Source organism: Rutilus rutilus (assembly GCF_951802725.1).
Source record: "Rutilus rutilus genome assembly, chromosome: 14".
Lineage (NCBI taxonomy): Eukaryota > Metazoa > Chordata > Actinopteri > Cypriniformes > Leuciscidae > Rutilus > Rutilus rutilus.
Window position 1 is genome coordinate 19433809 of NC_140219.1, and position 20751 is coordinate 19454559.

Below are 20751 nucleotides of genomic sequence, written 5' to 3' on the forward strand. Positions count from 1 at the left end.
GTCAGGAAGCAGCTGACCTGTTTAATAAAATCAAAAGAAGATGGTGATTGATGCAGATTTTTCAACATCAAGATTTTAGGATAAAAATAATAGTGAAAGTGTGTAATTTAGGTTCCATAACTGATCTGAATCTGTTTTTTTTGCATTTATAAGCAACTTTTCACTTTATTAAATAGTCCTGCAGAGTGATAAAGAATTTTTAATAATATAAATATTCCTCGTAGTTTTTCAGATAATGTAAAGTCATATCAGATTGATTATTTTGCATAATAATTATACAATGAATCAAAAAATGCTGTTTAAAATAGTTGTTGTTGAAGTGACACCTTTGGACACGCTATGCTCAGAATTGTCACCTACCACAAAGAATCTAAATTACATTTTTTGGTCCATTGTTCTGCTATTGTTCTTTTGTCTTCTACAGTAATCTCTCAGATTTTACTCCAACTCTATCCAGTAAATAACTAGTTTCTCTCCAGATGTCGGCCATTTTACTTAGTGTGCTGAAATGAAATATTTGGCCATGACTTTGTTTGGCAGATTTCATCTACAGTGTTATTGTAATCTGAGCACAAATCCATAAACCTAATCTCAAACTGATAAATTATACATGTTCTAGAGCAGGGATTCCCAAACTTTTTTCTCTTTAACCCAAGCTATTTACTTGAAGTTAATATTGCAATAATTTCACATATTTTCATGTTGAAGGTTCTCTGATTCGGTTAATAGCATAATATGTTCAGCATACTTCTGTAGTCATCAAGGTGTAATGTTTTATTCCGTTTTTCCGCCATTCTCAATACTAATGGTCTTTTTATCTGTAGCTTTTACGGATGGTGACGTTGCCTGAGAAGCGATGGAGGGCTCGACCAGGAGGGAGCAATGCGAGAAGAGACCCAGCCGGACAAGGCCAGGCAGACGAGGACGAGGAGGGTCTAGAAAGCGGGGACTGCGATGATGAAGATGAGTGTACTGGTGTTTCAGGACTCGGGCCACCCCCGAGACGCAAACGCCTACGCATCTTTGCAGGTCAGTGATATAGCACTCACTCAGACTCAGAATGCCATGTGTTTTTATACTGTGCTACTGTAAATTATATTAGCTAATATATTTGTGAAAGTTGACAGGGCTCAACACTAAGGATTATTTCTACTGGCCCGGTTGGGGTAATGGTTACATTTTTTTACTTGCCCTGCCAAACTTTTCACTGGCCTCTCCCTAAAAATATTTAATAAAAAAGTTATTGTTTTCATTGTTTTTGACTCATTTGATCATGAATTCTAATAAATAAGGTTGTGACACCAACATTTTAGATACTAGTGAAATTTCACAATTCTCGATACCACAGCTAAAACTACTAGCTTACAATCAAATGTAAAATAACACATAATCTTCACTGTATAATTTAAATATAGATTAATCCTTATTAAAGTTATTCAGTCAAGAGCAGTGTGATTTGTTGTTTATTAAACATTAAAAACACAGACAGCAACAGATTTATTAGGCTGCTGTCACTTTAAGACAGGGGTGTCCAATCCTTCTCTTGGAGGGCCACTGTCCTGCAAAATTTAGCTCCAACCCAAATTAAACACACCTGAACCAGCTAATCAAGGTCTTACTAGACATACTAGAAACTTCCAGGCAGGTGTGTTGAGGCAAGTTAGGAGCTAAACTCTACAGGACAGGGGCCATCCAGGACCACCCCTGCTTTAAAGGGATAGTTCACTTTGAAATTCATTTTTGATATGTTTTAGCTTACCTCAAGGGCATCCAAGATGTAGGTGTCTTTGTTTCGTTCCAATGAATGTACGGTTTCGTTCCAATGAACTGCAGTAGCCAAGGCGACATCTATGTATATATCTATACCCGCCCGCGCCGTCAGATCATTTGGACGTGTGCTGTTTTCAAGAGATAACAACGATATAAAAACTGTTCGTTTTCTCACACAAACCGCTCGTTTCGTGTCTTAGGCCATCAATGTGTACTTATGATGGGGAATTGTTTCATTTGGACGATGGGGAATTGTTTTAATTTGGACTCTGTGCTTGTGTTTTGAGACAATGACCATCGACCTGCATTATATGACTGACAGACAAGAACGGTTTGACCTAAAAATATCAAAATTGAAACTACTGCGGAAACAAAGACACCTACATCTTGGATGTCCTTGAGGTAAGCTAAAACATATCAAAAATTAATTTCAAAGTGAACTATCGCTTTAAGACATAAAGCACAGATTCAGTATTCTTATACTCATGCGTTTTCTTCTCAACTGTTTAAGTTGACCTAAGACATAACCGACTATGTTGTTTACTAGAATACTCTCCAAGACAAGCATTTTGGCATATTTCTGTGTGTATTGGCCCGTCTGAGAGGCGGCTTCCTCCTCCGAGAAGCATTTTCGGTATGTGTGCACACAAAACTGTCTCAGACAGTTGAATGTTTAAATTGGATAGACTTAAAGACACATGCTAATGATAAACTTTTGTGACAATTCAGTACGTGACCGATTGGGACATTGACAGTTCCGTCAACATCCATCATCCTTTACGCTGGCATTGGACCATCAGCCAGTCCTTGTTGTCATGCCCTGGTTGCCTCAACTTCACAGGTTACAGGTAGCTGTCTGTTATCAGTGACCCCGTGACCCTATCATTGTCCAAGGGAACAAACAGGGTACATGGGAGATGTTCCCTTTGATGCAAAACAAAGCACAAAAGAACCAACAAACCATGTTAGTGCAAAGAAACTAAACAGAGGCAAAGAATAACAGTAGAGGGGCAAGAACAAGGAGTTTGATACTGACTGACAAAGCCGGACCAGCTGAGCAAACACATCAGAGGGAGTTGTCGTCCTGGTCGTGTTGTTGTGGCAGAGATTTGGGCGCTCTGGGTAGCGCCGTCAGGGGCCCAGGGCTTGACTGAGAATCCCACATATAAAGCACATGTGGAAGGTCAGGATAACACATATCAGCACTCAGATTCACACAGAGGAAGCGAACCGGTGATAAAACGTCCAGCATCGAGCGCTGAGTTTGAATGCTCTATGAACTGTGAGCTGGTGGTGTTTGTGTGCACGTCCTCCCTCCCTCTCGACGACGATTTACTGCTTTAATCATTAAGAATGAAGAGAATGCATTTTGGGCGCTGGGATGAACAGTTGGCCATATATCTTTCTTGTCTTGGAATTTTATATCCCTCTCCTTTCTCCAGTCCTCTCTCATTCGCTGTTTGTTTGTGTGTGTGTGTTAGGGCAGTGGTTTGTGACCTAAGAATGGATTACAGGATTGTTCTGATAGTGTCGTGGACAGCGGGGTAAAACAATGCTTAGCATTTATAATATTTATAATAATAAACTGCAACCATAAAATCAATCATGCAGGTTAGGACATTTACAAGAGATGTCAAAGGCTGTGCTTTCCAGCAATCTTTCTGGTGTTTTGGAATAAGTTTATATATCACTTAGCTGTATGGCTATATGGCTAAAGCTAATACAGTATTTTTAGGCCTATGTTTGTTCCAAGTGTTAAGGTCCGTTGTCTCTTGTCAGTAGTGTAGCAATGCATCACTTTCAAACCAAGCAGCCTCCTGTTGGTCTTTGTGAACCTGTTGGAAAATCTGTGTGGGTAAATCTTTCATACTTCCCATTCGCGTGGATTCCTGTTTACTGGATTTTACAAGCAAATATTTGCCAAAAAATGTAAATCACATTCACACAGAATGTGTTTTTGCATTCCAATGCTTTGCTTTCCACTGTAAACATGGTGGGGGGGGGGGGGGGGGGGGGATTCTTGCTGCATTTTTTCATAAAAATTTTGACATGCATCACAACATTTCGTGTTTAAATGTCAAAGGAGACAGTAAGATATAGAAAGGCCGATTATTTAAAAAAATTAGTACAGCTAAATTCTGCTTCTCTGCTGTTGTTAATGCATTTACAAAAGTATCAGTTTTTCTATCCAGCTATTGTTCATAATTGTACGTTTTGTTTTGCCTATAGTTTCATGTTTTTTGTGCAATATTTGACCAATATACTTGCTCAAGTGTTGTATAAATACGTCTGTTTGTTTTAGTATAGACCTTTAGGCCTCTGATGAAACAGGTACATAGATAACAGCAGAAAGCTGATGACCCAGTGAAACATGCTTCAGCCCTGCTGTCTTTTCATCCCATTTTGGTCGTTTAGGGAGGGGTCAGGAAGTCAGAATGCCAAAGGTTAGGCAGGTTCACTAATGGAAGTCCTGTCTGTGCCTGGTGCGCCGAGATGGACGACGTAGATCTGGTTTCTCAAAGCTCTGTGGAAGAGACACGGCTTCGGCGCTGCGCAGGGGTCTGGGGAACGTGATGGGTAGAACAACAACTAGGTGCAGACAGGCCGCAGCTTGGGCCCAGACCCCCCGTAAATCAAAGCTGTCAGCCGGCCAGTAATTTTGAGGATGTTCTGAGTGATCCGGATTGATTGATAAATCGTCATCTGGGGTACAGATTCCAGGCCTCTTCACTCCCCAGGACTGCCCCCAACCCCCATACCGACCCATGCATTCCAGGCCAGCAGAGCTATTCCAGGACACGGGCTGTGTGTGTCATATGCACACACCCCGAGATACACACAGCCAGCGCTGAGGTCCTGTCATCTGCCTCACCACACTCACTTTAATGTCAGCCGCCCCGTTTAGACAAGATAATGTGGCCAACAGAGCAGTCCAGCGCTAATCAAACGTGCTGTTGTCATATATTAAATGATGCTTTATGGGAAAGAGTTTGTGTTACTTTAGTTGTTTAATCTGAAATATTGATGTCAAATATTGATAATATTACTTAGTCCTGTGTCAAATGTACTTTTTAGTTTTTATCATATTTAGTCAACCTTGTCCCGTTTTTGTTTAGTCAACTAACCCCCGGTTTCACAGACAAGGCTTAAGCTAGTCCCAGACTAAAATGCATGTTTGAGCTGTTTTAAATGAGTAACTTGCACTGACATATCTTAAAATATGTCAGTGCCATTGTTTTGTCAGATGCACACCAGTAATGCTTTTTTCTAATGCACGTTTATGAAAGCTATACTTAAATGTCCTAATTCAACTAATTCAACTAACCTAATTCTGGCTTAATCTAAACCTTGTCTGTGAAACCAGGTCTGGCTATTTTAGTCTAGTTTTAGTCAACACATTTTCGTCATGCTGCATAATGGTTAAACAGAGCTAGTTCGCAGAGAGATAAAATGCACTTATTTAATTATTTAAACGCAAAGCCTGGGGGAAAAAACGCAATTCACAAGCGCGTATTGCACCGTGGATGTCGAACAGTTCAATATTATACTGAGAACTGTGGCATCCCAAGTCTGCATTATGTCTCCTCTTTTTTCCCCCAACAAAAATAAAGAGGTGTTTTGGTAAAGTTTTTATTTTTAAACTTACATTTAGTCTCGTCTTTTTTCCTCAACGATATTGGATGTTAATATAGTCACAGTTATTGTTAAATTACTTTATTGTCGTCTCATCATCGTCTTCTCTTACTCATGTGAAAAAAGCTTGTCGAACATTTTTCGGCATAGTTTTTGTTAACGAAATTAACACTCAAGTGTGATATATACAGTATATGTAATGCAACAGTTCTGTAAACAAGACATTAATAAGGAATAACTGGCCAGTTATTATGTTTATTTTTTCACTGCCAACATAAATAGTAAAAAAAAAGGCAAAAGCAGGGTCAAGCGTTGTCACAGAACAACACAGAGACTGAACACAAACAAGAAAAGTGATATAAAGTGAATCCTCCCATGGTTACATTATTTTGTATCATAAACTAACAATAACAGTGTTAGTTCATTTCTACTTACATATTAATACATTTTTTACAATTTTAAGCTGTATAAATGTACACGAATGTACTATGAACAAGCTTAGATTAACAATGAACAACATATAAACAGTATATTTATAAATGAACATTAGCCTAGGTTCAACAATTATTAAAATAAATAAATAAATAAAGTGAATTATTGAAATGAATGATCATTAAAAATGTATGTAATAATTAATTATACTATTCTAAATACAATTTATAACTAATATTACGTAAAATTATTGTACATTATTGTTATTATATAGAATTATTAATACATTATTATTCATAAGTATTCAAATGCTTTAAAAAAATTTAACCTTATTGTAAAGTGTTAATGTTCAAAGAAATATCAGTTTTCGGTTACACTTTATTTTAAGGTGTCATTGTTACACTGTAAATATATATTTAAGTACTGAGTAATATTAAGTAACTACATGTACTTACTATAGGGTAGGATTGGGATTTAGTTGAAGGTTAGTTGCATGTAATTATGCATAATTTTCTGTTATTACTATGGTAAGTGCATGTAACATATGTAACAAGGACACTGTAAAATAAAGTGTTACCCAGTATTCTTGAAAGGGTGCTTGGATATTCAAATAAGAGGAATGGATTTCATTTTTAATTTACAAAATTGTATTAGATGAGTGGAACTAAAAACTGTTGTGTGTGGTGGTGAGTGTGTGAAAGATAAACCAGACATATACCTGCTCTCTCAGTCTCATCACTTTTAGCTGGGACAGCACGTCTGCACTAAGCCAAACCATAAACCTCATGCCCAGCTGTCATCACTGCCTTTCATTCTTTATGAGCTTCCGCCCCATTCTATCACACTTTCTCATCTTTTTCTTCATCGAGACCCTGAACGATCACCCCATTTCGTGTTTCCATGTAGTTTAAAACAAAGTGTCTCATTCAGCCCATCTGTTGCAAGTGCTTTGCTTACATTTCCCACCCTCTCTGCGCTCCTTGGTTCCCTTCTCATTTTATCAAGGAGGAACCCAGGAGGAGTTGATGAATGTAGCTATCACCGAAAGGCCAAACTCCTGGAGTCGGGGGATTTTCGAGAGGGCCGGTCGAAGTGCGCCGGGCTCCGCAGCCTTGACCACTCCGCCGCACAGCGTGGGTCCTGTCAAAAGAGCTCTTGTTATTTTCCAGTGCTCAGCAGACGTTTGGTCACTGTAAGTGCTGAGGAGCATTTTTTCTTTGAAGCTCTTTGGCCCTTTATCAGCAGGCGAGGGTTAGCAAAATACAATGTGGAAATATGCCTGTAATGTGAAACATGCAGCTCGCGGTGAGAGCCTGGGCAGGGCCCGAGTCTCAGGTCTGCTACAGATTTACTTAAGATATGGAGAGAGTAAGAGGGATGGAGAGGAGAGGAAATTTTGTGATGGATGGTGTGAATTTGTGAGACGAAAACGACAGGCACGAGCATTCAAACACAAGCACACGGAGCATACGCTACTCTTGCAGCATAAATAGTTTCATCCTTCTTCTGATCTTGAGGCTGGAATGCTAACAGGCTCCATGTGTCACCTCTGACCTCTAGCACCTGATAGGTGAGGAGCAAAGCACACGTTTTCTATTACTGAACATTACAGGACAGGCTTTCTGCAGCCGCTCTGTGCCACAGCCGTAAACAAGCTGCATATGAGGCCGGCCTGCCTAGTGTGTGTGTGTGTGTGTGTGTTTTTTTTTATTTGAGGAAGTATACATTTATATGAGTGCGAGAGGGTGGGTGGGTTTAATTAGCTCTGCTTTTGAGGAGAAATCTGTCCCAAGAAACTAAATATGACAAAAAACTCCCTTTGGGGACATTTGAGAACATATTTGGTGAAAAAAAGATTTGTTTTTTGGTAGCACTTTACAGTGAGTATATAACTTTATAAAACAACATATGCATCAATGTTACACAGCAATGTTAAATGTTATTTTGGTAAGATTTTACAATGAGATTCCAATTTTGTTTACATTAGTTAATCACATTAGTTAACATGAATGTCCGAACCCTGACACTGAACTGAAACCGAACTACAGCAAAGTGAGAGAACCCTGACAATTTACAAATAGATTATTAAAATCAAAAGTTTTATCTATTTGTATTGAACTAACAATGAACAGTTGTGTTTTTAACTAGCATTTATGAATATTAATAAATACTGCAATAAATTATTGCATTAACTAACATTAACTAATGGGACCTTATTGTAAAGTATTGCTGTTATTTTTATGTTAGCTGTTGCATTAACAAGCAGTAGTTATCTTTCATTTAAATTATTAAATTGTTATTTTGCTTTACTAAATTATAACATTATCAATTTCTATGGGCCCTATTTTAACGGTCTGAAATGCAAGTATCAAGCGCGAAACGCAAGTAACTTTGTGGGCGGATCTCGGGCCCTGTTGCTATTATACCGGCGGGATAAATGACTCTTGCGCCCGACACAAATCTAAAATGGGTTGGTCTGAAGTAGCTTCATTATTCATAGGTGTGGTTTGGGCGTAACGTGAAATAAACCAATCAGAGCGTCATCTCACATTCCCTTTAAGAGCAGGCGCGCTTGTTCTATAGCGGATTCCTATTATACGCCAGGAGCGGTTCACAGCCGAGGAGTGACGTTGGGGATGGAGAAACACCCGAATTAACTTAGGTTAAACAGGCGTATGATAATTTGGGTAAATGTGTAAGCTAGATGTATGCTTTTATAATAAACTGTCTATCTATCTATCTATCTATCTATCTATCTATCTATCTATCTATCTATCTATCTATCTATCTATCTATCTATCTATCTATCTATCTATCTATCTATCTATCTATCGTAATAATATATGATTAGCAAAAATGAAAACTGCTGCTTAGATGCACTGTAAAAAAATTCTAAATTCTACATCTAAATTTTTCAATTGGCGCAAGTGAAATTCTGTAAATTATAGATTGTGGGTTTGAGTTTGTCTGCAATATTTATGTTTAGCTTTATGTAAGAACATCATCAGTCTATGGTACGTCCTCATTTAGATAAGTGAACAGTGTGAATGTGTGTGTGTGTTCTTGTTGTATGGGAGTTTGTGTGCAGGTATGAGAATGCATGTCCATGTTTGTGTATGTAAGGGCATATTCAGTGGTGTTCTGACTGCAGATGTTTGGCTGCAGTGGCCCGGGTGCTTGGAGCGATAGACAACACAGATGTCGGCTCAGTGTAATGTGGAAATCAACCTGAAACACACCTGGAAATGAATAGGGCAAAATGTTCAGGAAATGAGCAAGAGTAAAGTCATTTCTCAGTTATCTTTAGCTTCCCTTAATAAATGGTGAATGTCAACCCTGAAAGACCAAAACCCAGACAATAAGACTGAGAATGTTTCTTAAATTTACGTCTTAGTAATAAAATATGGTCACATGAAATTTGCTATTAATTTACTGAAATAATTAGTTTGAAGTCTTTGTTCAGCCCTGTTCTGTAGAGATTATGCTAAGTAATGAAAAAGTGAAAAAGCATTTATTTACACAACTGTTGAAAAGTTTTTGAAAGAAGTCTCTTATGCTCATCAAGTCTGCATTTATTTGATAAAAAAGAAAGAAATATTATTACTGTATAAAATAACTGTTTTATCTATTTAATTATATTTTAAAGTAGCCTGGCAAGCCAGACCTACATCAAGATGTTTGGTCTGGCAACTCACCATAGACACGCTTAATCCGAGGGGCGGGATAAACGGCTGTCTTTCAAATTCCCTCTGCACGCAATAGGACAGCGCTTCAACCAACCAGAGCGGTTTCCCAACAGCGGAGCTAGTTGATAGATTCAACTTTTGCCATATCTGGCCGGCAAAACTACGAACACATCTTCCTTTTTTTAAGAATGACTTAAGTGCCGTTCTTTGCTCTTTTCTCAAAGAAAAACTTAACTCCAAGTCCTCCAGAGTCGCGGCCAAAGCCGATGAGCAGCCGTCATTCTTTGTTTTCAAGTAGCAGCCAGGGAACCGTCGCAACTCTGTAATCATATGTTAAGCCCGCCCCGCATTCTCTATACGCGACGTGATTGGCCTGACCCAATTTAGGTTTTTGCAACTTGAAAGTCTATGGAGAGTTGCTAGACTGCCCTGGCTGCAAAATACATTTTGCTGCCGCTAGGGTGCGTCTAGATTTCTAGGCAAATTTTAAAGTTGAATTTATATGTAATTAATAAGCTGAATTTTCAGCATCATTACTCCAGTCTTCAGTATCACAATGTTGAAAACAGTTGTGCTGCTTTATATTTTTATGGAAACCGTGATGCATTTTTCCAGGACTCTGAACAGTTCAAAACAGCATTTATTTGAAATAGAAATATTTTGTAACGAACAAAATGTCTTTCATTTATTATAAATATTATTTTTTGTAATTTTTTATCAATTTAATGCGTTCTTGCTGACAACAAACTTTAAAACAGGTGATAGTTTTCTTTGTTTTTTTAAGGATAATACAGACCCTTTCCAAAAAAATTGAATATCATGGAAAAGTTTATTTATTTCCATAATTCCATTCAAAACGTTAAACTTCCATAGATTATCGATTCAGGGCCCACAACTTAAACGATTTCAAGTATTTAGTTGTTTATTTGTACATAATTTGGGCTTCCAGCTCATAAAACCCACGAAAACAGAATTTCAAAAAATTAGAATATTACATGAAATAACACAGTAATTACACAGTGATACCATGGTCATTGAACCAGGTTTTGGTTCTTTTGGCAGTGTGGGCAGGTGCAAATCCTGCTGGAAAATGAAGTCAGCATCTCCATAAAGCTTGTCTGCTGAAGGAAGAATGAAGTGCTCTGAAAATGTCCTGGTAGACGGCCTCTCCATTCTTCCTCCAGACTCTGGGACCTTGGTTTCCAAATGAAATGAAAATTTGCTCTCATCAGAAAAGAGGACTTTGCACTGTGCTTTATTAAATCCAGAGTCAACGCAGCCGTCTACCAGGACATTTTCAAAGCACTTCATGCTTCTTTCATTTTCCAGCAGGATTTGCACCTGCCCACACTGCCAATGACCATGGTATCACTGTGTAATTACTGTGTGATTTCATGTAATATTCTAATTTTTTGAAATCCTGTTTTCGTGGGTTTTATGAGCTGGAAGCCCAAATTATGTACAAATAAACAACTAAATACTTGAAATCGTTTAAGTTGTGGGCCCTGAATCTATAATCTATGGAAGTTTAACGTTTTGAGTGGAATTTTGGAAATAAATAAACTTTTCCATTATGTTCTAATTTTTTGGAAAGGGTCTGTATATGTTTTCTAGCATTTTCTAACATCCCATGAAGTTTAAGGATCATCTGGTGTACTGGTGTGCCACTTCCTGCTTCTATTTTCTTTCTCTCTTTGATGTTAATTGTTTTGCAATAATATCTTTAGAAATTGTTTATATATTTATTTCTTTGAGCGCCCAACTCTTAAAGGGATAGTACACCAAAAAATGAAAAATCATTTACTCACCCTTAGGACATTCCCAACCCATATTGCCCATTTCGCTGTAGAACACAGTAGGACAAATTATGAAGAAGGTACCAGGAGAATGAATGGGCACTGGAGTGAGCAAAATTGAAAATAGATTCAAGGATGTTAAGATTTCTCACTTAACAACTGAAAATGGTAAAATCTCACCACTTGTGACCTATAGAGTTAGATTAGGGCTCATCGAAGGTTGTTTGTAAAACGAGATGAGATGAGAAAAGTGAGATCAGTAAACGGGAAGAGAGCAGATGGTGGGTTTTCCCCCCTCTTTGAGAAAGAAGCAATGGCACCATCGCATCTGCAAATAATCCTGATCACAGAGAGAGGAAGTTTGCCATGAGAAACAGCCCAATGGATCTGGCTCCTTCTACAAGGGATTCTTATTTCTTCCTCTGTATATAAACAACAATCCCTCCCCACACACACACACTCAACCATATGCACTTAACAGATAACCACATACACAGAGAAATAATGATACCTAACCAGCATTTGTGTAAACAGTGCCTGACTCAATATGCACAGGAGCTAGATGGATTACATCTACAGTCATTCCCATTGTGGAAGGCTTAACATGGTGGCTGGGAGTTTATGGCGTCTCACCAAACATTGTTGTATACGGTAGGCTGGTTTCAAACACTAACAAAAGTGCTGTCACATTTAAGGAAAAGGATAGTAAAGGAAGCTCGACAGTTGTGTTATGACAAAAGTTAATAAACCAATTAAGCTCATATTTCACACAGAGAACACCTTTTTTCTCCTTCCAGTTCATTTCTGTGTCTGAGAGTTTCCAAAAGAAAGTGTTTGTTTGTGTGAAGGTTTTATTTACATTAGCAGGATGTCCAGAATTGATTCCAGACATCTTTCTGCGTCATGTCTGTCCGTCGCCGACTAGAAACACAAACTGTGTCTCACCTACTGTGGTTCATCCGTAAGCCAGGAGGCACAGAAAGAGCTGTGAGGTTGCATTTGAGGTTAATATGGATTTAATTAGTTCAGTGCGAAAAATATCACCATAGTGAACCTAGTTTCTAGTTAGCGACAAGCATCACTATATAGTGTAACAGTCAGGTTCTGGAAGTAAAAATCCCATTCACACTACTCCGAAGAGTAAATGTTTAATAATAAGGTATAAATTAAAGTATCCTTCAAAACAAGTCGCCCTTACTGTAGAAACGAACCACGCCAAAAGAGCTTAGCAGCAATCTTGCATTCAGTATTGCGAATGATGTAAATCAAATCAAACTTATTTGTAAATAATTTGGCAATAATAAATGTCCATAAATCAATAGTTTTATATATCTAACATGGATGGATCTCTACCTGTCGCGATAATATAAAACTCTCCTGATATTAGAGTAACAATTACAGAAGAATAAAATTAAGCATATTTTGTCACCTTTAGTAGCTTGGAAGGGTTCAGTTTGAGCAGATGTTTTGTACTATCATCACTGTCCTCGTCAGAGCTCATTTCCCAGTACATTCAGCATCTGGCTCATATTCGCCATCTCAAACATATTCTCCAAACTATCATTTTAAACATCTTCAAAATCAATATTTTGATCACTAACAGCTTCTTCACCAGATCCACCATCCAGTGACAGTGACAAAAATATTTGATTGCGTTCAGCTGTAAATCTCTGAGCCATTTCAAGTTTTGCTGATGATACTTCCTATTCTTTTGTTTTCTGCCTGCATACGGTAACACCTTGTGGAATAAATGTGAATTGCACTTATTCAGTCATCAAAGATTCAATAATTGTTGTGCAGAAAATATACTTACACTCAGGGTTTGAAATTAACACCCGACAAATGCGGGTAAAAATCAGCTGTGGCGGGTAACGCTGTTATATCACTAGCCAATTTGGCGTGTTATTATGTTTACTCACTTTGCTGGAAAAAGTTTGTGTAAGTCAAATCTGCGTAGATTTAGTGCAAATACTCAACTCGTGAGTCATCATGATATATTAAATACAGCGTATTGCACAGAATCTGCGCATATCTGGCTTACTGGAACATGCCCGTCACTACGCAACAAAAAACGGCACGCTTGTTCATTTGCATTAAAGCAATAGCGAAGGTTAAAAAGCATTTGGTTAACAGAAAAGACATTGTTATCCAACATCCTACATGTTCTTTGTACTGTACTGATCTTTCCAACTAAAACAAATTTTTGGTGAAAAGGATGAGGATGAAAGATGAAGGGAGGACATGGCTGGATGACAGGATTTTGTTTGAATAAGAAAATCTATGAAATCCAAATTTTATTATATATATATAGCTGTGACGTAGTTAATATGGTTCTTTTCTTTTTTTGGCTAGTAGAAGTTCTGAATGGCCGGTAACTTAAAAATGTAATAGCCAAATTGGCCGGTGAGTAAAAAAGTTACTTACACTGCTTACACTGTTACACACCTCGGCGACCCTATACAATTTTTCCGAAAAATGAATGGGAAAAGTGGCATTCTTTTATCATTTTTCTGTCTTTTTTTTTTAATATATGTTTATAATGAATTGATTGAGGATTACTAAGAAGATTCAAGTCTAACTTTAAAAATGAATGAGGAGGAGGGTAGTGAAGGACATTGCAGGTCACTAAAGACCCAAGATATACGTTTAAGGGTTAATCCTTATGGAAAAAAAAGAATGGGAAAAATACTTTTCCAAGACTAAAAACGTGGACAGTGGCTGTTGCACTCATACTTAATTGACTGATTACTTTATTATCCCCATCATGGGAAAAATTGTGTTGCTTGTGTTTCAACATGCGTACACACAAAGAACCAATAATATACATAAATATAAAAACACGAAAAACACCTTTAAAAAAGACCCGCTCAGTAAACACCAACATGCCTTTCATTTAAGGATTTTACTGATTGTGGCAGGAAGGATTTTTTCCCGCTATTTAAGAAAAATGCTGGCATCCTAAATCTCAGATCCAATGGTAATCTCTCAAATTTATTAAACAGAGGATGCCTATTGTCTAATATGATTTTCATAGCTTTACTAAGGCATCTGGTTTGATAAATTTGTTCTAGACCTCTTAGAGGGATACCAAGTAGTTTACTCGCAATACTCAAAACTTTCCTAAGCAAACTCTTTTGTTCCACTGTGACATTTCCAAACCAACAGGTAATACAAAATGTAAAAACACTTTCAATAAAAGAATTACAAAACACTCAAAAACACTTGTGGTACGGGCACGAACATGGCCTGGCTTGTTGTTCCCATTCAAATGCCCTAGCAATATCTACGCTCTGACAACCACCCACAACACAGCAGCATCATGATGCCATTTTTGCACGCACACGCACCACATGCTTTTCTTGGTATTAGCCATTACTATAAACAAAACCTAAATAACAGAATGACTATATAGAGTATCCCATATTAATTCCTTATATCTGACAGAAAAAATAGTTGCCATGTTACATTTTTAGTACGGACTCGCTGTCTTAGTCACTGTTAGTCCTCATTCCCTTGTTTGTGAGGTTTCAGGTTCTGCTGGTCCATTTTTTTAAATCTCAGTCAGCACGTTCGCAGCCTCTCTGGCACTAGCAGCAGCTGGAGCATTTATAAGCGTTTCATGGTCAGTGAGTTCATGTGTGCTATCAGCTCGGCTCATTGAAATGACATTTACATGGTGATTTCTGGTAGTGACATGGTGATTTTTGGTGAGACAGCAATTAGGCCTTCACCATACCAGAGGAAATTAAATTCCCACTGTGGTAAGATCTGTCTCTGAATCTGTTTTATCCCTTTTTGTGACCATTTCTCCCTGTGTCTAATCTGAATTTTAGAGGCTAAAAATATATTTGAGCAAATCTAATTATGAGCAGATTTAGTGAGAGGAGCCATATAGCTGACACCAGTGGCCTCGCTCACACTGGGTTGTGCTAATTAATATGTGTTGACTTGAATTTGCCCCACAATGCCGCCCATTGAAGGGCTTTGATGGGGAATGCTGACATAGGGTTAGGACGGTTCACAGAGGAAAAGAATCAGTTATCTTCAAACGAACAATCTTATACTGTGTTAGACTGTTCTTGCTAAAGAAAGAGTTTTCCCTCTTTCTCTGCTTTACCTCCCACAAACTGTTTTCGGTCACACTTTAGATCCAATTCTCACTATTAACTAACTATTAAATGCAACTTTTGCCTCAATAAACGTACTCGGTTACTAACGTAACCTCGGTTCTCTCTAGAAGAGGGAACGAGTACTGCGTAAGATATCTTACACTAGGGGAAAATCCTTTTTCCGCGAGATATTGAAGCCAAAAATTATCCTTAATTTTGTAATAATGCAAAACGCGTTGCGGCAGCATGCAGACATAGGCGAGACAGCTCGCGCGCCTATTGGCTGCTCTGCGGCAACTGCAGCAGCCTATCGAGCGAGGCCTGGCGTGACGCCAGACCCAATCAGGGCACTTCGCGCCCGCTGCGTCACGTCCCGCCGAAATGGGCGTGGTCTAGGCCTATAAATACCGCTCGCAGGCAGCTATTATCTGGTTTTTCATCATCGAAGCAACCAGAGCGTGTGCATGCACGGCAAGATACGCAGTACTCGTTCCCTCTTCTAGAGAGAACCGAGGTTACGTTAGTAACCGAGTACGTTCTCTTACGAGAGGTCTCTCGTACTGCGTAAGATATCTTACGCTAGGGGACCCAATGCAAAACGCCGTGCATGCTGAGATCTGACACCAAAGACCCAAGGGCGAAAGCCCGGGGTACATATAGTGCACAATCACTCAGGGAACTCACAGGGAGTCCAGGAAGAGGGAGGGGCGAAGCCGCACTCTTCCACATATGGTAGCGTCGCTGAGACGCGAATTTCATCATACAGACAGGGCGGGGTACGGCCTGAACTGATGGGGGAATGTGGGTCTTACACAGTTTGCCCAGGCACATCTCGTGCTGCTACTTTTTTTACTGTCGAACATTGAGCTGTGCTCAGTAGACGCAGCATTCTGAGCTGACGCATCAGGTCAGATAATACTGGTAAACTTAGACCGACAGCAGCCTGGCCTGCAGGGCGGGAACCTCTAGGTTATAAAACCTTATAAATGTAGACGGGGAGGCCCAGCCTGCCGCCATACAAATATCTTGCAAGGCAATCCCACTTGACCAGGCCCACGAAGAGGCCATGCCTCTCGTGGAGTGCGCTCTGACACCCAACGGGCACTGCATGCCCTTGGAGGCGTATGCCAGCGCTATAGCATCAACTATCCATCTGGATAGGCTCTGTTTCGACACGGCTAGTCCCTTAGAACGTCCGCTAAACGAAACAAAGAGCTGCTCCGTCTGTCTGAAAACAGACGAGCGAGACACATAAGCTCGTAATGCCCTGACTGGGCAGAGGAGGCTCGCGTCTCTTTCCTCATCAGGGACCGGTAGGGCTGACAGGGAAATAACCTGCGCCCTAAACGGTGTGTTGAGGGATTTCGGAACATAACCGTGCTTAGGTTTGAGTATAACTTTTGAGTCATTAGGCCCAAACTCCATGCACGCCGCGCTCACAGAGAGCGCGTGCAGATCCCCTATGCGCTTCACCGAAGCGAGAGCCAGCAAAAACACCGTCTTGAAAGACAGGTGTTTCAAATCGATTGACTGTAAAGGCTCAAATGGCGCACCTTTCATGGCTTCCAGAACCGTAGAAAGGTCCCATACGGGGACTGAGGGAGGTCTGGGAGGATTCAGTCTCTTAGCCCCTCTAAGGAAGCGGATGACTAAATCGTTCCTTCCTATTGACTGACCAAGCGTTGTTTCTGAGAACGCTGCTATAGCCGCCACATAAACTTTGAGCGTGGAGGGGGCCCTGCCCCCATCCAACAGCTCTTGTAGGAAGGAAAGCACCTCCGCCACACCACAGTCTGTGGGTGACACACCACGGGCTGTGCACCAGCCCGAAAACACTGACCATTTCGAGGAATAGAGTCGTCTCGTAGACGGAGCTCTAGCCTGCGTGATCGTGTTTAATACTCCTTCAGGGAGTCCAACATGTACCCGTTGATGGCCCAGACATGAAGGGACCACAGTTCCGGGTGAGGATGCCAGATCGAACCGTGGGCCTGTGAGAGGAGGTCTCTCCTCACTGGTACTGGCCACGGGGCAGTACTTGCTAACTGCATCACGACTCGAACCAAGGTTGGTTTTTCCAGAACGGTGCCACCAGCAGTACTGAGCATCCTTCTTCCCTGATCCGTTCTATCACCTGAGGCAGGAGAGAGACGGGGGGAAAAGCATAGAGCGGGCGGCGGGGCCACACATGGGCCAGCGCGCTCCTGCTCTTTGAGAAAAATTCCTGACAGTGAGCGTTTTCTTGAGACGCAAACAGGTCTACTTCCGCTCTGCCGAATTTCTTCCACAGCAGTTGGACTGTCTGTGGGTGTAGAGACCACTCGCCTGCCGGAACATTGTTCCTGGACAGTCTGTCCGGTCCTATGTTCAGGAGCCCTGGCACGTGCGCTGCTCTGAGCGAGCGCAGGTTGCACTGAGCCCATACCAGGAGGCGTTCTGCCAGCCTGTACAGGTTCTTGGACCTGAGGCCGCCCTGGCGATTTATGTAGGACACCACAGACATGTGGCGTGGCGTGGCGTCCTTTTATCTGGGGACAAAAACGCGTCAGCGCGTTGTCTACTGCCAGCATTTCGAGGCAGTTTATGTGCAGAAGCTTCTCCCGTTCCGACCACTGGCCGAAGAACGGTCTGCCCTCGAGCAGCGCTCCCCATCCCGAGGTGGACGCGTCCGTGGACACCACTTTCACCCTCGAGGAAGTCCCCAGGCTTACACCTAATTGGTACCAGTCGTTCGCTCTCCAAGGTTTCAGAGCTGTGACGCACTTCTGATTGACCCTGAGGCGAAGCGAACCGGATGCCCACGCTCTGCGTGGGACTCGCGCTTTCAGCCAAAACTGCAGCGGGCGCATGCGGAGCAGGCCCAGCTGGAGCACTGACGATGCTGAGGCCATGAGACCTAGCATCCTCTGAAATTTCTTGAGCGGGACAGACGCGCCGCAGCGAAACGCGTTCGCTGTGCGCTGAATGTCTACCGCGCGCTGTGGTGATAGTCGCGCTATCATGGACAGCGAGTCCAATTCTGTGCCCAGGAAAGATATCTTCTGACTGGGTAACAGAGAGCTCTTCGCCCAATTGACACTGAGACCCAAATCCTCGAGGTGATCGAGTAAAATGGTCGTGTGTTCTATGAGCACTGCGCGAGATTGCGCTAGAATCAGCCAATCGTCCAAATAGTTCAGCACTCGTATGCCTCTCATTCTGAGGGGTGCGAGCGCCGCGTCCATGCACTTCGTAAATGTACGGGGTGCCAGGGACAAACCGAATGGCAGGACTGTGTACTGATATGCCTGGCCCTCGAAGGCGAATCTCAAATATCGCCTGTGACGTGACGCTATCTGTATTTGAAAATACGCGTCTTTCAGATCTATTGACACAAACCAATCTCCTTGGCGAATTTGCACAAGGATTTGTCTGGTCGTGAGCATCCTGAACTGTCGCTTCACAAGCACTTTGTTCAGTTGCCTTAGATCTAGTATGGGTCTGAGACCCCCGTCTTTTTTCGGTACCAGGAAGTATCTGCTGTATAGCCCTCCTTCGCTCTGAACTTGAGAGAGAGGCTCTATGGCCCCTTTGCTCAGTAGTTTCGTCACTTCGGCTCGAAGTAAATGTGCTACTTCTGTTTTTACCGTGGTCTCGACGCGCGCCACATAGCGGCGAGGGCGTCGGCGAAACTGCAGCGAATAGCCTCTTTTTATAATGTTCAGCACCCACTTCGAAAACCCCGGGCAGCTTTGCCCATGCGTCTGCATGGATAGCTAGGGGTTGAATACGAAGCGCGCTCCACTCGCTCAGCGATGGAGAGGCTTCGGCGTGCTGCAACACAAGCATCGCGCTCGTGACATTTGAGGCATGGGGCGCGCTGATAACAGCGGGCAGATTGCCCGCGCTCGACTCCTCTGCGGTGGTCAGCCGCGAGGGGGAGGGCTGGGCGGTTCCCGTGGGAACTGTCATGTCTATGTGTGGATGTGGGCGCGGGACAGCGGGCACATCTATCACACCGAAAACATTGTTCGCTTGCGTGAAGCGAGTGCACGTTGGTTTCGTTTTTACAGAAACCATGAGACATGCACAACACGGTGTTAGTGGGCACTGGGTAGTGGGCACTTTCACCATGTTTGAAGCGCAACCGATCTGAGTCGGTTTTATGTGCGCGAGCCCTGTGTGACAGGCTGTGCTTGTGTGTAGGGATGGGCACTGGGCAGTGGGCATTCTTACTACACATGAAACACCATCGGCCGTGGCCGGGACACCAGAAAATACACTCTTTTGGGGATTTATCTGGGTAGCCGTGAAAACGGCATTTGTGTGCAGGCAAGCGGGTGACAGAACCGACTTGTTGGCTGCAGAAAACACTGGAACAGTCACATTTGCTGGAACTGGACGAGCGAAAAGCTTTGGTGTGAGTCTGGCCGCAGCGGGACTTAAACACCGTCGTTTTCCTAGCTGTGCTAGGACGACTTCGGGGCCTCGGGCTTCACCGTAATCCTAGGTCGCGGGCCACGTACAGCGGGGAGGCGACCGGATGAGCGGGAGCGCGGTCTCGCGCTTCGGGCCTGGCGGCGCTGTGAAGTGGAGGCAGTGGACGGTGGCTGTGGCTGTGAGCTCTGAGCAGACGGTTTCGCACGGCCTGCTGCAGAGCTGGAGCGCTTCGGGAGGAAGTGCTTCATAGCCTGTGACGCTTTCTGTACCTCTGCGAATCTCTCCACGAAATCCTTGACGGAGGATCCAAAGAGGCCTGTGGCGGAAAGCGGGGCGTCGAGGAACGCGGTGCGCTCAGACTCGGCCATTTCCGAGAGCGTCAGCCAAAGATGTCTCTCAGTCACGGTGAGAGAGGCCATATTCCGTCCAATGGCTTGCGCTGCAGACTTAGTAGCACGGAGAGCGAGGTCCGTGGCACTCCTTAAGTCCGGCACGCAGATCGCGTCAGGCCCTTCCTCATCCAGCTTACGGAGGAGATCGGCCTGGAAGATCTGAAGCGTTGCCATGGTGTGCAGCGCTGACGCAGCTTGCCCGGCGGCGGAGAAAGCTCTGCGAATCTCTCCACGAAATCCTTGACGGAGGATCCAAAGAGGCCTGTGGCGGAAAGCGGGGCGTCGAGGAACGCGGTGCGCTCAGACTCGGCCATTTCCGAGAGCGTCAGCCAAAGATGTCTCTCAGTCACGGTGAGAGAGGCCATATTCCGTCCAATGGCTTGCGCTGCAGACTTAGTAGCACGGAGAGCGAGGTCCGTGGCACTCCTTAAGTCCGGCACGCAGATCGCGTCAGGCCCTTCCTCATCCAGCTTACGGAGGAGATCGGCCTGGAAGATCTGAAGCGTTGCCATGG

At 42.4% G+C, this 20751-nt stretch overlaps 1 protein-coding gene across 1 annotated transcript in view; it reads left to right on the forward strand.

The window, feature by feature from the left end:
• The window catches only part of gpc3 (glypican 3), a 155204-nt gene that overhangs the window by 119932 nt on the left and 14521 nt on the right, over window positions 1–20751 (forward strand). Inside the window, exon 7 of the mRNA XM_084430527.1 lies at window positions 825–1029. Coding sequence (XP_084286653.1) covers window positions 825–1029 — 205 coding nt within the window. The remainder of the gene's footprint in view (window positions 1–824; window positions 1030–20751) is intronic.